This window comes from Mobula hypostoma, chromosome 5, assembly GCF_963921235.1.
Source record: "Mobula hypostoma chromosome 5, sMobHyp1.1, whole genome shotgun sequence".
NCBI classification, from domain to species: Eukaryota; Metazoa; Chordata; class Chondrichthyes; order Myliobatiformes; family Myliobatidae; genus Mobula; species Mobula hypostoma.
In genome coordinates this window covers 27,747,254-27,762,318 of record NC_086101.1, presented here as the reverse complement: position 1 = coordinate 27,762,318, position 15,065 = coordinate 27,747,254, and the positions used below count along the sequence as shown (strand labels likewise).

At 46.4% G+C, this 15,065-nt stretch overlaps 1 protein-coding gene across 1 annotated transcript in view; it reads left to right on the top strand.

The window, feature by feature from the left end:
* Nucleotides 1-1,418: 1,418 nt before the first annotated feature.
* LOC134346711 (complement C3-like) overlaps nucleotides 1,419-15,065 on the top strand; it is a 74,212-nt gene continuing 60,565 nt past the window's right edge. Inside the window, exons 1-5 of the mRNA XM_063048267.1 lie at nucleotides 1,419-1,561; nucleotides 3,872-4,076; nucleotides 8,368-8,545; nucleotides 10,751-10,821; nucleotides 12,445-12,533. Coding sequence (XP_062904337.1) covers nucleotides 1,500-1,561; nucleotides 3,872-4,076; nucleotides 8,368-8,545; nucleotides 10,751-10,821; nucleotides 12,445-12,533 — 605 coding nt within the window. The 5' untranslated portion in view covers nucleotides 1,419-1,499. The remainder of the gene's footprint in view (nucleotides 1,562-3,871; nucleotides 4,077-8,367; nucleotides 8,546-10,750; nucleotides 10,822-12,444; nucleotides 12,534-15,065) is intronic.

Sequence of the window (15,065 nt, the reverse complement as noted above, 5' to 3'; positions counted from 1 at the left end):
CTCTGGATATTTGCCCTTCCCTGCCATACACTCATCTAATCCAATATCTTGAATTATCCCCTCTCCCTCTTCCGCCATACCATCATTCCTTAGCAAAGTGCCTTGTGACGGCTCTCCAAGTGAAAGGCACTATGTAAATACAAGTAGGTGTTGCTGCCACAGAGCCAAGGTAAGGGCCAACAAAGTACGTCAGCACCATCTGGTGGCTGGAGATTGAACTGCAGACTCATATTCTGTACTACTTTGTCTCACTGTAAATGAGCTACAGTAAAACTCTGATAATCTGCTACCTGAGATCAGAAGGTCACCCAGTGCAGATTCCTGCACTCCCTTTTATCTCACTGGGGCTCCTTTTAATGAGATGTTACCAGGACTTGAAGACATGAGTTATAAGAAAAAGTTGAACAGGTTAGGACTTTATTTCCTGGAGCACTGGAGAATGATTTGATGCAAGTATACAAAATAATGAGGAGTATATAGATAGAGCAAATGCAAAGAAGTGTTATCTACTGAAGTTGGATGAGATAGAACTAGAGGTCATGGATTAAGGGTGAAAGGTGACATGTTTAAGGGAACATGAAAAGGAACTTCTTCATTCAGAAGAGGTGTGAGAGTGTGGAATGAGCTGCCGGCACAAGAGGTAGATGTAGGGTGAGGGTTGATTTCAGCATTTAAGAGAAATTTGGATAAGTACATGGGTGGGAAGGGAATGGAGGGCTATGTTACGGGTTCAGGTCAAAGGGGCAGGCAATTAATTGTTCGGCAGGGGCCAGATGGGCTGAAGGGCCTGTTTCTGTGCTCTAGTGCTCTATGACTCTGTGCTGTGACTCTACTCTAGGACCAGAAGGAATAGGTTTAAGGTGAGAGAGGAAAGGTTTAAAGTGGACCTGAAGGGCAATTATTGTCTTACACTCTGTGACTTCTAAATGTACAGAGCATGCTCAAGTTGGGTCTAAGGGGCTGTTTCCATGGGGTATCGATCCTCCAGAAGCAACTTTATACCTTCATATCTACTCACAATCCCACTTGGTCTCACATTATCTACAGAGTTAGGAACTTGTCATTTGACTGCCAAGATCTTAACATGGAACATGAATAGATGGGGTCAAGTGACGGACCTACTGATCCCTCTTCCCAAGTGTACTAGAGCACAGAAAGAGCCCTTCAGCCCATCTAGTGCATACCAACCTAATCTTCCGGCTAGTCCTGTCTACCGACATCTGGACCATAACCCTGCAAACCCCTCCTATCCTTGTACCTATCCAAACTTCTTTTAAAAGTTGCCGCTGAGCCCGCATCTATCACTCCTGCAGGCAGCTTGTTCCGCACTCGCACAGCTCTGTGAGTGAAGAGCGGTTAAACAGACCAGAAGCATTGCAACATCAGGCAAGGACAGTATTAATGAGTAACTGACCACCAGCTCTCACTCACCAAGCTCCCCACCTTCCACCGGAACTGGTCACTGAGAGCCGATCGCTGCTGGAGGAAACCCTTCAGATATGAGACCACTGATGATTCTCCTTGCCTGTTGGCTCCTGGCTGTTACCGAGCAGAAACCTTCGTAAGTATCCCCCCTGAGCCCTGCTGTCGTACGGTTGCTTTGGAGCTGGAAAAGTGGCTGAGGAGTCTGAATATGATTTCAGCTCTCAGAAAGGCCCCAGTCAGAGTCATTTAACCTTTCTGAAGGGGAACTGCCGATGTTTCTGATACATGTGGATGGATTCACGAAAAGGAAAGGTTTAGAGGGCTAAGGGTCAAACATAAGCAAATGGGACTAGCTTAGATGGGCCAGCATGGACCAGTTGGGCTGAAGGGCCAGTCTGTGTGCTAATTCTATGACATGTACTAATGCAGTCTGCAAAAGACATTGAACTGTACAGGAGCAGAGCCTTCAGCCCTCAATATTGCATCAAATTAATTAATCTAGCAATTAAATGCCTAACTAAATTAATCCATTCTGTTTACATATGGTCCATTTCCCCTGCCTATCTAAAAGCCTCTATCATATCTGCATCCACCATCTCTAGTCATGCACTACTCTGTGTAAAAGACCTGCCCCGCACATCTCTTTTGAACTTTACCCCTTTCCCCTTAAATGCCTGCCCCCTATTATTAGATACTTCCACCCTGGGAAAAAGACACTGTCTGTCTATCCTATCTATGCCTCTAACAGGTCTCGTCTCAGCCTCTGCCACTCCAGTGTGTGCAATATCCTTACACCACATGCTTTGTAATCCAGCAAACATCCTGGTGAACTTCGGCTTCCATCCCAATGACAACATTTTTGCCCATCTACACAAATCCCATTTGCCCACATTAGGACCATATCCTTCGCAGCCACGCCTATCTAAATGCCACTTAAACGGCGAGGTTGCGTTTAAATGCAAGGGGTGCGGCAGGGAGAATTAGTGGAGTCACTCGGCTGCAGAGTGGCAGTGTCCCATTAACACAAGAAAGAGCTTCTGCAGACGATGGAAATCTTGATGCTCCTAGCACAGGGACATGATTCTGACAATCTCCCCTACCTGTGTCAGAAGCGAGAGGATGGACTTTTAAAGGGGTAGGGTTCTTTTCCCACAGAGAGTTGATGTAACTCCAATCAATATTCAATCACCATGTAATCTTACTTTTCTTACATGCTACACTGTATAACTGCACAGAAGGTGGTTGATATCTGGAAAGTGCTGACGGAAGAGGTGGTGGAGTCAGATGCAATAGCAGGAGATCCCTGGGTTACAAGCTACCGGATAGGTCTCAGCTCTCATCAGGCCACTCTTCAGTTTCTAGGGAATACAAGCCCATCCTGTCCTGCCTGTCCCCTTATCCAAAGTCTTCATGGAACTGGGCACGCGGTGCTTACGGGAAGCTTCTTCCTCAGCTGCCTCCACACGGTTTTGGGGAGGGTTATCACAGTCAGCTCACCCATGGTGTTGTGGTATTTGGTAAACCCAGGAGATTCAGCGTATTCCGGAAATCTTGAGCAAGACACACACAATGCTGGAGGAAATCAGGTGATCAGGCAGCATCTATGTTGGGGTATAAACAGTCAGTGTTTCGGGAGTAACTACCAGAAGTTAGATAATCGATGCCATCAGGTTGGAGATGACCCAGATGGATATGGATGCAAATGATGAGACCCAACACAGATCAGAGGATCCTGGTGTGGCTGCCTCGACATCAGCGAGACCTGATGTAGATTGGGGGACCATTTGGTCGAGCACCTTCGCTAATTCCGCTGCAAGAGGCAGTATCACCAGACCAGCTATTGCAATTCAACTTACCATTCCCATCACGCCTTCTCTGCTGCCACCCTAAGGCCAAACTCAGATTGGAGGAACAACACCTCATATTCCTTCTGTGTAGCCAACCTCATGGCATTATCATTGGTTTCTCTGATGTGTGGTAATTTCTCCCTCCTCCCTCCATCCTTCTCTCCTTGTCCATTCTCCATCCTGGTCACCCTCTCACCCCTTCCCTTCTCCTCACCTGCTGTCCTACTTCCCTTTCTCCCATGGTCCACTCTCTCTCCTGTTAGATTTCTTCTTCTTAGCCTTTTCCCTCTTCTGCCCAGCTTCTTACTCCGTCCCCCTCCCTACGCACTCACCTTCCCCTTCACCTGGTCTCACCTAGCACGTGCCAGGTGTACTCCTCCCCCTCCCCACACCTTATTCTGCCTCTGCTCCCTTTCCTTTCCAATCCTGATGTAGGGTTTTGGTCCAAAACATCAACTTCCCATACTGTAGCTGCTGCCTGACCTGCTGCGTTCCTCCAGCATTTTGTGCGTGGCAGAGTTTGAGGTGATGTACGGTGTTGCTGATGCCCCGGGGCGGCTGCCTATCTCTTCATTGTGGTGGCACCCTGTCTGCTGCAGGTACCTCATCACCACCCCCAGTGTTGTTCATGTTGGCCTGGACACCACCATCACCCTGCAAGTCTTTGAGTCCGTCACCGATGTGACAGTCACCATCTACTTTGAGCAGCCACTGGGGGAGGCAGTGGTCCCCCGGACCTTCTCGGGGGCGTACAGCGTGGAACTGAGCGGGAGGAACAACTTCACTGAAATGATCCACGCACAGGTAATCAATCCTACTCTGGGTATGGGCTGGAATTCACACTCACATTTCCTTTGGCCAGCAACGGACCCTCACCACCTGGGACATGCCCTCTTCCCGTTAAAAACCATCAGGGAGGAGTACAGGAACCTGGAAACACACACTCAACAATACTGGAACAGCTTCTCTCCCTCCACCCTCAGATGCCTGATCATTCCATGGACCGATGCACACTGTCTCAGTAGCAGTGCACACAAGATGCTGGAGGAACCCAGCAAGTCAGGCAGCATGAACGGAGGGAAGTAAACAGTTTTGGGTTGTGCCCCGTCCTCAGGACTGGAAAGGAAACGGGAAGAAATCGGAATAAGAAGGTGGAAGGGGGAGGGGAAGGAGTGCAGGCTGGCGGGTGATAGGTCAAACCGGGTGAGGGGGCTGGTGGGGGAAGCAGCTGGAGGTGATAGATGGAAGAGGTAAAGAGCTCAAGAAGAATGTATCTGTTAGGAGAGGAGAGTGGGCAATGGGAGAAAGGGAAGGAGGAGGGGCATCAGAGGGAGGTGATAGGCAGGCGTGGAGAAGAGAAGGGGTGAGAACGGGGAATGCAAAAAGACAGGAGAGGAGAAATCTCACTATTCCTCTTTTGCACAATTTTTAAGTTTCTTATTGTAACATAATATCTTTTGACATCTTGCACTGTACTGCTGCCACAAAACAATAAAATTTCGCAACATATGTCAGTGATTCGATTCTGATTCTGACAACGATAGAGACGTAGAGAAATTAGATACTTGGACCCTTGGAAAGAGATGCTGACTATCTACCCTGTCTTTGCTTTTCATAATCTTACAAGCTCTCTGTCAGGCCATCCCCTAAGCCTCTGCCACTTCAGGTGAGACAGTCCAAGTCTGTCCAGCCCAGGTAAGGGTTCTGATCCAGAGAGTTGTCCAAAAGCTGGTTTCTTCTTCAGTCAGAAACATCCATTTTTTTTATAGTAACCCCTATTGTATCACTCTGTAAACACTTGCCATAGTTCTTCCATTTCATTGACTCTTCACCCTTAACGCCATGCACAATTAAGCTATATACTCTTATCCTGTTTTTAATGAACACCACCTCTTCCGGCAGCACTTCCCATATATCAACCGCCCTCTGTGTGGTTATACCATGTAACGTAAGAAAAATAAGCTTACATGGTGCTTCACTATTCAAGGAGTTATGTCAACTCTCTGTGGGAAAAACGTACTCTTCAGATCCACCTTAAAACTCTATCCTGTCACTTAAACACACACCCTCTTGTTTATAATACTCTTACAATGGCAGAAAGATTCTGACTACCTATCCTATCCTTGCTTCTCATGACCTTACATTTATCAGGTCAAGCCCTCAGCCTCCATCGCTTCAGGGAGAAGGAACCCAGTGTGGCCAGTCCTGTAATCCGAGTAACAGAAAGTAAATTACCATTGCTTCAGGCATAAGAAACCAGTGTAGCCAGTCCTGTAATCCAAGCAACAGGAAGTACATTTATTAACAAAGTACGTATACTGTACTCAACCTTGAGATTCATCATTTTACAGGCAACCACAAAAACAAAGAAACATCATAGAAACCATTTAAAAAAAAAAACCAGTGTGTAGGAAGAAAGCAAATCATGCTAACAATAAAAGTAAGCAACTAACATTCAGAACTGAAGTTCACAAAAGTTAGTTCACAGTCACGAAGCCGGTCATCACTGCAGCCAGTCCAAGAGCCCATTAGTTGCAGACCACAGCCTCAGTTCAGTGCAGAGTTGAGTAAAACTAGCAGAGCAGTGAGCTGAACCAGCCCGTCCCTTGCCTCTGGACTCAAATCCTGACTTTCCAATCTGACCCAGCGTTGAAAACGTCCAAACTTCAGGTCGTTCCTTGCTCTCAGACTACACCCTCTCCAGTACAATCTCACCCTTCCTGTAGTGTAGAGACCAGAACTGTACACAGTACTCCCATGTACGGTCTAGCCAGTACTGCTCGGCATTCCTCCCTGTTCTGGACTCTCCAGTGCAAAAGATTCTCTGTACTGCGACAAACAAGAGAAAATCTGCAGTTGCTGGAAATCAGAGCGATACACACAAAATGCGGGAGGAGCTCAGCAGGCCAGGCAGCATCTATGGAAAAGGGTAAACAGTTGGCACTTTGGGACGAAACCCTTCATCAGGACTGTTCTATACCGTGCCCCATCAATCCTTCCTTACCACAGCCCAAAAGGACATCTTTTAGTCTGTTGGCTTCATGCTAACCCTCACCTGTACCATCCCACCTCTCCTTGATGCCCTGTCAGCCTGCATTCTCATTCACCCGGCCCACTGATTACCTCTCCCCTCTAGATTCTACCACTCGCCTACACTTGGGGCAATCAACCAACACGCATGTTGTAGGGACGTGGGGGGAAACTGCAGCACATTCTGTAGGTGAAACCCACACCGTCACAAAGAGAACAGGCAAGCTTCACGCATGGGCGGCCCCAGAGGTTGAATTTGATCCTGATTCTCTGGAGCTGGGAGGTAATGGCACTACCTGTCGCGTTGTAATGGTCAGGGCTGCACAGTTCAGTTCGGGAACTGTGTGTTGGAGGGGAAGTAGCTGTTCTTGTATCTGGTGGTGTGGGACCTCGCGATTCTGTATCTCCTGCCCATTGGGAGCTGAGAAGATGGGGATCTTGGACGATGGAACCAAGCCGGTGAGATAGGAAGAGGAATAGTCCATTTGGCCCCTCTGTGTCTGCTGTACCATTCGGCACGGTCAATCCTGTGCTTGAATGCAACCTTCTTTCCCTCTCCCATTCATCCCTCATTGTCCAAGATTGATCCATTGAGACATCGAGTTATCTGGAGCAACTTGGGTGACATGGTAGTGAAGCAGTTTGCGTAATGCTATCACAGTGCCAGCGACCCGGGTTCAGTTCTGCCGCTGTCAGTAAGGCGATTGTACGTTCTCCCTGTGTCCACATGGGTTTTCTCTGGGTGCTCCCCTTTCCGTTCACGTTCCAAAGACGTGCAGGTTAGTGAGTAAACTGGTCGCAGGGATGTAATCGGGCAGCAGGGTCTCATTGGAATGAAAGGGCTTGTTACTGTACTGTGTCTCTCAATAAATAGAAAATAGATTTTTTTTTCTGGATTATAGGAGGTAGTATAGGCACAGATGATCTGAAAGACTATATTTGTTTGAAAATGGGAATTTCTTCTTTGAGCCTCAGACCCTCAGCAGGGTCTACATGCCTTGTTGGGGTTTTTATCTGCCTCCTTGATACGGGTGACAGCACCCTCCAGAAACCTCAGCTCCAGACCACTCCTCGAAGCTCACCCTCTTTCATAAAGGCTTTCTTCTTTGGAATCAGCCCTGCCTCAGCACCTCATATTTCTTTCGGACGCCAAGGAGGCAATTCAACCCGTCCAGATCTATCAGTCCCGTTGCTCAAGTTGCATCCCTCTAATATTCTCTATCACAACCCCCACCAATTCTCCCAGCTCCTTCAGGGGCGATTTACAGCGGCTGGTTAGCTGCAGTCATTGGAATGGGGCAGGAAGCCACTCTGAGTTAGGGAGAGAGGTTTAGCAGGTCGGGACTTTAACCCTCGGAGTGTGGGAGAATGAGAGGCAGTCAAAATAATGAGGGGCATATACACCGGCAATGCACAATCACTTTCCCGGGCTAGGGAACCTAGAACCGGGGGCATCGGTGTAAGGTGGGAGGGGAGATTTAATAGGAACCTGAGGAGCAACGTTTTCACATAGAGGGTGGTCAGTGTAATGAATGAGCTGCCAGAGGAAGTTGTTGAGGTAGGTACATTAACAATATTTAAGAGATACTTGGACACTGTGTGGATAGGAAAGTTTTAGATGGCTGTGGGCTAAATGCAGAAAAATGGGACCAGCTCAGATGGGAACCTTGGCAGGGACCAGAGGGCCAAAGGGCCTGTTTGCACTCTGTATGATACGACATTTCTATGACACACAGGGACAGCAGGGACCAGAGGGCCGAAGGGCCTGTTTGCACTCTGTATGATACGACATTTCTATGATACACGGGGACAGCAGGGACCAGAGGGCCAAAAGGCCTGTTTCCACTCTGTATGATACGACATTTCTATGACACACAGAGACAATGTGCAAACTACACTCTGTGTCCGAAGTCAGGATTGAACCTGGTTCTCTGGGAGGTTGTGAGGCAGCTGCACTATTAAACATCACATCTCTGATTAGACCCTGGATCCTTACGCTATTGATCTGCCTCCACGGGCATACGTTGTACCACTAATACAATTCCACACAACTTTATTTCCCCAGATTCTTCCAGGGGAGACAGCTCACCTGAACTTCAACCATGGAGCACAGTATACAACTCTCGTCGCTGAACTCTCCCCACCATTCAGTGTGACCAGAAAGGCTCCCATCCGGCTGAGATCACGACCCTACTTTATTTACATAGTGACTGATAAACCCATTTATGCTCCTAATGAAACTGGTAAGTAACACGGCAACTTCAGGTGTAAACCCGTGGTTTATTCTTATCGTAATGGTACTGAGCGCTGGTTTCAGAGGGTGGGCAATCGCAGGTCTACCCCAACGAGTAATGGCATTAGACCCATTGGATTCTTTGCAGCTCAGGAGAGTGACACAGGTTAAGGGTGTAGGGAAACGGAAAAACACAGAGGAGTTTGGGAGGCAACTTTTTCCATACAGAGGGTGATGTGTGTATGGAATGAGCTGCCAGAGGAAATGGCTCGGACAGGTACAATAATAACTTATAAAAGAGAGTTGGACAGGCACTTCGATTCGAAGAATGTGGTGTTATCAAACCAACATATCTTAAGAGGGCTTGACAGGGTAAATTTTGAGATGTTTCCAACATGGAAGTGTAGCGATTGAGGGACGTATACAGTTAGAAGTCCGTAAGGCCAGATGATATAGGAGCATATTTAGGCCATTCAGCCTAAAGAATCTACTCTGCCTTTGAATCATGGCCAATTTTCTTTTCTCAACTCCACTCTTCCACCTTCTCCCCTTGCCAATCAGAACCTATCCATCTTGGCTTTAAATACATGCAATGACTTGACCTCCACAGCCCACTGTGACAACAAATTTCACAGATTCGTTACCTCAGGCTAAGGAAGTCCCTCCTCATCTCAGTTCTAAAGAGACATCCTTTTATTCTGAGGCTGTGATCTCTGGTCCTAGACTCTCCCACAAATGGAAACAATCTCTCCATATCCAAACTATACAGGCCTTTCAGTATCCAATAGGTTTCAATGAGACTTCTCCCTCACTCTTCTGAAGTCCTTCAAGTACAGGTCCAGATACATCAGACACTTCTCATACATTAAGCCTTTCGTTCCCAGAATCATTAGTCATAGTCATACTTTATTGATCCCGGGGGAAACTGGTTTTCGTTACAGTTGCACCATAAATAATAAATAGTAATAGAACCATAAATAGTTAATAAATTAGAGTAGCTTGACCCATAACGTTATGCCAACCAATACAACCCTACTCCATTTACAATACAACCCTTCCTACCTACACAGTCCATAAACCTCCATTTTCCTTACATCCGTATGCCTATCCAAGAATTTTTTTAAGGGTTCCTATTACATCAGCCTCTACCACCAACTCAGGCAGTGCGTTTGATGCACCTAGTGTTCTCCATGTAAAAAAAGCTACCGCTAGTATCTCCCCTAGATTTTCCTCCACCCACCTTAAATAGATATGCTTTGGTATATGATCCTATTCTACTTAATTTCTCCTCATGAGAGAATACCTGGTATGGCCCACTTGTGGTAGCCACTCTGTGACAAGTCCATCCTCAGCCTTCCTATTTTGTATACCAGAGTGATTCCACTCACATTTTCCCCAGGAAATCAAGCTACCTTATTTCTCTCCCTCACCCGCAGCTCTGTATTGCATTTATACACTCTTCTTCATCCTCATAAGAGATAGTGGTCTTGTTTCTCTTGTCCTCTTTTTTTTCCCCAGGCTTGGGGTATCAAGAACTTGAGGGCACAGGTTTAAGCTGAGAGGGAAAAGATCTAGGAGGAGCTTGGGAAACAACTTTTTCCATTCAGAGAGTGGTATGTATATGGAATGAGCTGTCAGGGAAGATGGCTGGGACAGGTACAGTAATAACTTTTAAAAGAGAGTTGGACAGGCACATGGATTGGAAAGGTTTAGGAAGTTATGAGCCAAACACTGGCAAATGGTACTCGTTTGGACGGGGACTCTTGGTCGATGTGGACAGTTGGGAAGAAGGGCCTGTTTTTTCCATGTTGTATAACTCTTTGACTCTAATACAGTGGGAAGGCATTTGGTGCCTTTCTGGGCCCACAACTGTGACTCAGGTGCAGATATCAGATGAATTAATGAGCAAACCTGAGGTCTGTTCACTGAACAGCACAGTTCCTCTAAGCTGCAGGGCCGCGCAGTGACTGAAATGCTCCCTCACACATAGCCTTTATTGCCACACAGCCGGAATTTAAACAATATAGTGTTATTACCAAGTGGCGTGCAGTTTTCAGGCCATGTAAAAATTTCCTACTCAGAGCAATGGTTGGTCTGTGTAGCTATAAAAAAAATTAGAGAGAACGCTGCTGAATAAAGAAACGTCTTCAAATTTCCCCACTGCATTGACAAATTCTTGTTTATTGACATTATTTCCAATTATACTTTTTTTCAGTACATTATCAAATCTTTACATTCGATCAAGAAATGAAACCCATAAACTGCATGGTTGACATTGAAGTATTGGTAAGTGGTGGTCCAATTGTTTTTCCTTGATCTCGTCTTAAAACCATTGTGGAATAACCAATATTTTACAGTAATATTTCAGCTGGCTGATACAATAGGGATGTTTAACAGACTCCAAATAGATACATGGATGAAAGGAAAATGGAGGTCTATGATCCTATATTGGAGGGAACGGTTAGAATGATCTTTGAGCAAATTAAGAGTTTGCACAACATTGTGGACTGAAGAGGTACTCTATGTTTTATATCTTCTGAAAACTCTTGGTCTACATTCTTGTCTACTGTATTTAATTATAATCAACAGAATTGAGCCAATCATCACAGGCTGAATGTATCTTGAACCAAGAGGGCACAGTTGTACAGTCATAGAGTTATACACTTCAGAAACAGGCCATTCAGCCCAATGCATCCCTGCTGACCATCGCACCTACCTACCCCAATCCCATTTCCTTGCATTTGGTTGGTAGCTTCCTTGGCCTTGGTGATTGCTTGTCTAGATACTTCTCCAATGTTGTGAGAATCTCGACCTCCACCTCTCCCTCAGACAGTGCATTTCAGATTCCAGCCATCCACTGGGGTGAAAAATACACCCTCTCAGATTCTCTGTAAACTCTTTAACTCTCACCTTATATTTATGTCCTCTTAGTTGGACAACTCTACAATGGGAAAAAAGATTCTGTACCCTATATTTATCCCCCTCACAAAGTTATATCTCTCTATCAGGTCAACTTCCTCCGCTCTGGGGAAAACAAACCAAGTTTTTCCCATCTCTCCCTACAACTAAAATGTTCCCACGCAGGCAACATCCTGGTGAATCTCCTCTGCACCCACTCCACATTGCAAATGGAACTGTGTGCAATAATGCAGTTGTGTTTATTACGGTTTATTTATGTTTGCATTTGCACAGTCTGTTGTCCATTGATCCTGTTTACAGTTACTGTTCTATAGATTTGCTAAGTATGCCCTCAGGAAAAAGAACGTCAGGGTTGTACATGGTGGCACATATGTACTCTGATAATGTTTTACTTTGAACTTTGAACTAATGCTTCTTAAAAGCTGTAGCATGAAGTTCCAGCTCCTTTTATTCTGTTCCACAGGTGATGAAGGCAAATCTCCCACTTGCCTCTTCATCACATATCTGTCTGTACAGCCATAGTCATGGATCTATGAACTTGGACCCCAAGGGCCCTCTGTCAACACTCCCTGCCATTTCCCGTACATGTCCTACCCTACTTTGACCTTTCAGAGTGCAGCCCTTCACGCTTGTCATCATTTACGGTATTGGTCTGCAAAAGTCCGGCGGTCATACTGCCCCAGGGGAATTCCACTCAGGTCACAAGGAGAGCGTGTGAACCCCCCCCTCCCCAGAGGAACAGCGTGACAGGTTGGGATCGAACCCAGGTTTCTGGGGCTGTGGGCAGCGGTTCTACCCAGTGTGCTAGTCTGCCAAAGCAGAGCTCACAGCCACCCAGGAGACTGCTGGTTTGGAATCATTTGAAAGAGCTGGTTAATGGCAACGTCTCGACTGTAATGATTAACCTTGTTTTTATGTTGACCCTCTGTAGTGTTGATCTTTATCGATCTCCGTTATCAATGAACTGTAGGTGTCCTCCTGTGTTTCCAGGATTCAATGGGCAGTGTCTTGTCAACTCTGGAAGGACAAAGTGAATCCAGTTCAGTTCACACTGGGGAGATCAGCTCTGAATCTGAAATGTAAGGTTCCACCTGCTGGCTTCACTGAATATATTCTCTAATCTGCACCTCCTGTCATCATAAGGGAAGGCACAGCAGTGTCTTTGCATTCACAGATAGTTACATGTCGTATGAGGAAAGGTGGAGCATGCTAGGACTTTGGAGCGAAAGTAGACGAGGAGCAACTTTATAGTGATGTCTAAGATGGTAAGAGGCAAAGACGGAGTTAATAGACAGCACTGTTTTCCCAGGGCGACAATGGCCAATACCAGAGGAAATCCTTCTAAGGTGAGTGGAGGAAAGTATAGGGATATATCAGGGGTAGGATTTTTACACTGAATTTGAAGCTCCTGGAGCGTGCTGTTGGGAGTGGTGGTAGAGGCTGATACATCAGGGATATTTCAGGGACTTTTACATGGGCACATGGATGAAAGAAAAATGCAAGGTCATGGACTGTGTAGGAGGAAGGGAGTAGGTTTATATGGGTCAGAACAGCATTGTGGGCCGAAGGGCCTATACTGTGCTGTACTCTTCTAAGATTATGATGTTTGCCATGTCACTGAACACTAACTTCTACAGATGTACTGTACAAGGTGTCCTGACCGGCTGTATCATGGTCTGGTACAGTACAGTGATTTGAACGTGCAGGAACGTAAGAAGTTGCAGAGAGCACTGGAATCAGCCCAATACATTAGAAGCACATCCCTCCCACCATCGGTGGTATCAGCAGGAGCTGCTGCCTCAAGAAGGCAACAGCGGTCGTCAACGATTCCCACATCATCTTCTCGCAGCAACCACCGGGCAGCCTGAATTCCCACAGCGCCAGGTTCAAGAGCAGCTTCTTCCCTTCAGTAGCTCGAAGGGCGAGCGGTACCCGTGATGGCTGGCACTGAGACCACCACTCCCAGCAGCCTCTTGTGTTCCTGTGGATGGCAGTTCCCGTACCAGGCAGTGATGGAAAACCCTGTTCTAGCAACACTATGGCCACTTTGCATTAAAATGGACTGGTTTATTCTAATTTTCTCCTTTCTTGTAAAAATGTGCATGATTCACGTTCAATTTGTGTTTTTCTTGTGAATGCTGCTCTATGATCCCTTGTGTCTGTGACGATGCTGTAAGTAAGTTTTTCATTGCACCTGCGTGCATATGTACTTGTGTGTAAGACTACAGACTCGAACTTGACTCTGAAATTGTAGAAGACCAGGACAGAGGCCCAATATCCAAACTCTTCCATCCACTCAGCATTATTTGTTTGGGAAGCAATGGATGTTGAAGATCAAGGTGTGTATGAAATCATGAGGGGTATAGATAGGGTGAATACATAGTTTTTTTTTCCCCCAGTGAAAGAGAGTAAGACCATTTGAGTTTATTGTCACAGGTAGGCATACATAAATGCGATGGAAGTTAGTTTTTGGCAGAACCAAATGTTAAGGAACATAAATTGACATAAGCTTAATTTAACATAAATGGTGCACAGTTTACAAAACAAAAATAAACTTAATGACACCAGAGGAAAAGAAATCTAGTCTGAGGTAGTGTTAAGGTTTTTCCGGTCAGTACTGGACCCTGATGCAGTGGAGCAGCAACTGTTGTCGAACATTGGGGTGTGGGTCTTCAGGCTCCTGTGCCACCGAACTGATGACAGCATCATGAAGAGGACATGGCCGGATGATGGGGCGTTGGGGGGGGGGTCTCTGATGATGGATGCCGCCGCCTTCCTGTAAGCCCTTCAGCTATCTACCCCTCGCCTACATCGATCATCTTATTCTCCCCGCATTCCCTTCAACTCCCCCTAGATCTTACCCCTCATCCACACACTGCATGTCCTCGGGATGTGGGATCCACGGGAAACCCACGTGGTCAGATGGAGAACGTGCAAACTCCACACAGGCCGCGCCGGAGGTCGGAATCGAACCCTCGTCTCCAGAGCTGTGAGGCAATGGCTCTACCTGCTGCACCATTGTGCTGACCAGTGAGAATGGTCAGGAAATCTGTTTTTAGGTGACACTTAGGAGATGTGTGGTCATGATCAATGCCCTTTGAAGCAAAGCTCTTGACCAAAACTACCCTGTGTTCAACGAGGCTGTTCCAGCGACACCAGAGAGCTGTAAATCATTTCAGGTCTAAAAGCAAAGTGCAGAGCAGGAACCTGCAGTAAAATCCAGCGATGAAGTGGCAGCCTCTGTGACGAGAGAAACAGTGTTAACGTGACATGGAGCAACAGTGGATCGAAACTCTGCCTCTTCTCCAGAGACCCAGGTTCAATTCTATTGCCTGTTTGCAGGGTTTCAACATTCTCCCTGTGACTCCAGGATGCTCCAGATTTCTCCCACATCTCGAGCTGTAGCGAGAAGATGTACAGGTTGATGGGATAATTGGCAATTTGCCCCCAGTGTGTGGCTGAGGAGTAGAATCCAAGGTCAGTTTGTGCCAATGTGGGGAGAATAAAATGAGAATATTGACTTCTCTAGCTTCCGCTAATGCCCCTCCTCCCCTTCACACCCCATCCATTATTTATTTATTTAATGTGGGTTTTTTATTTTTTTCCCCCCT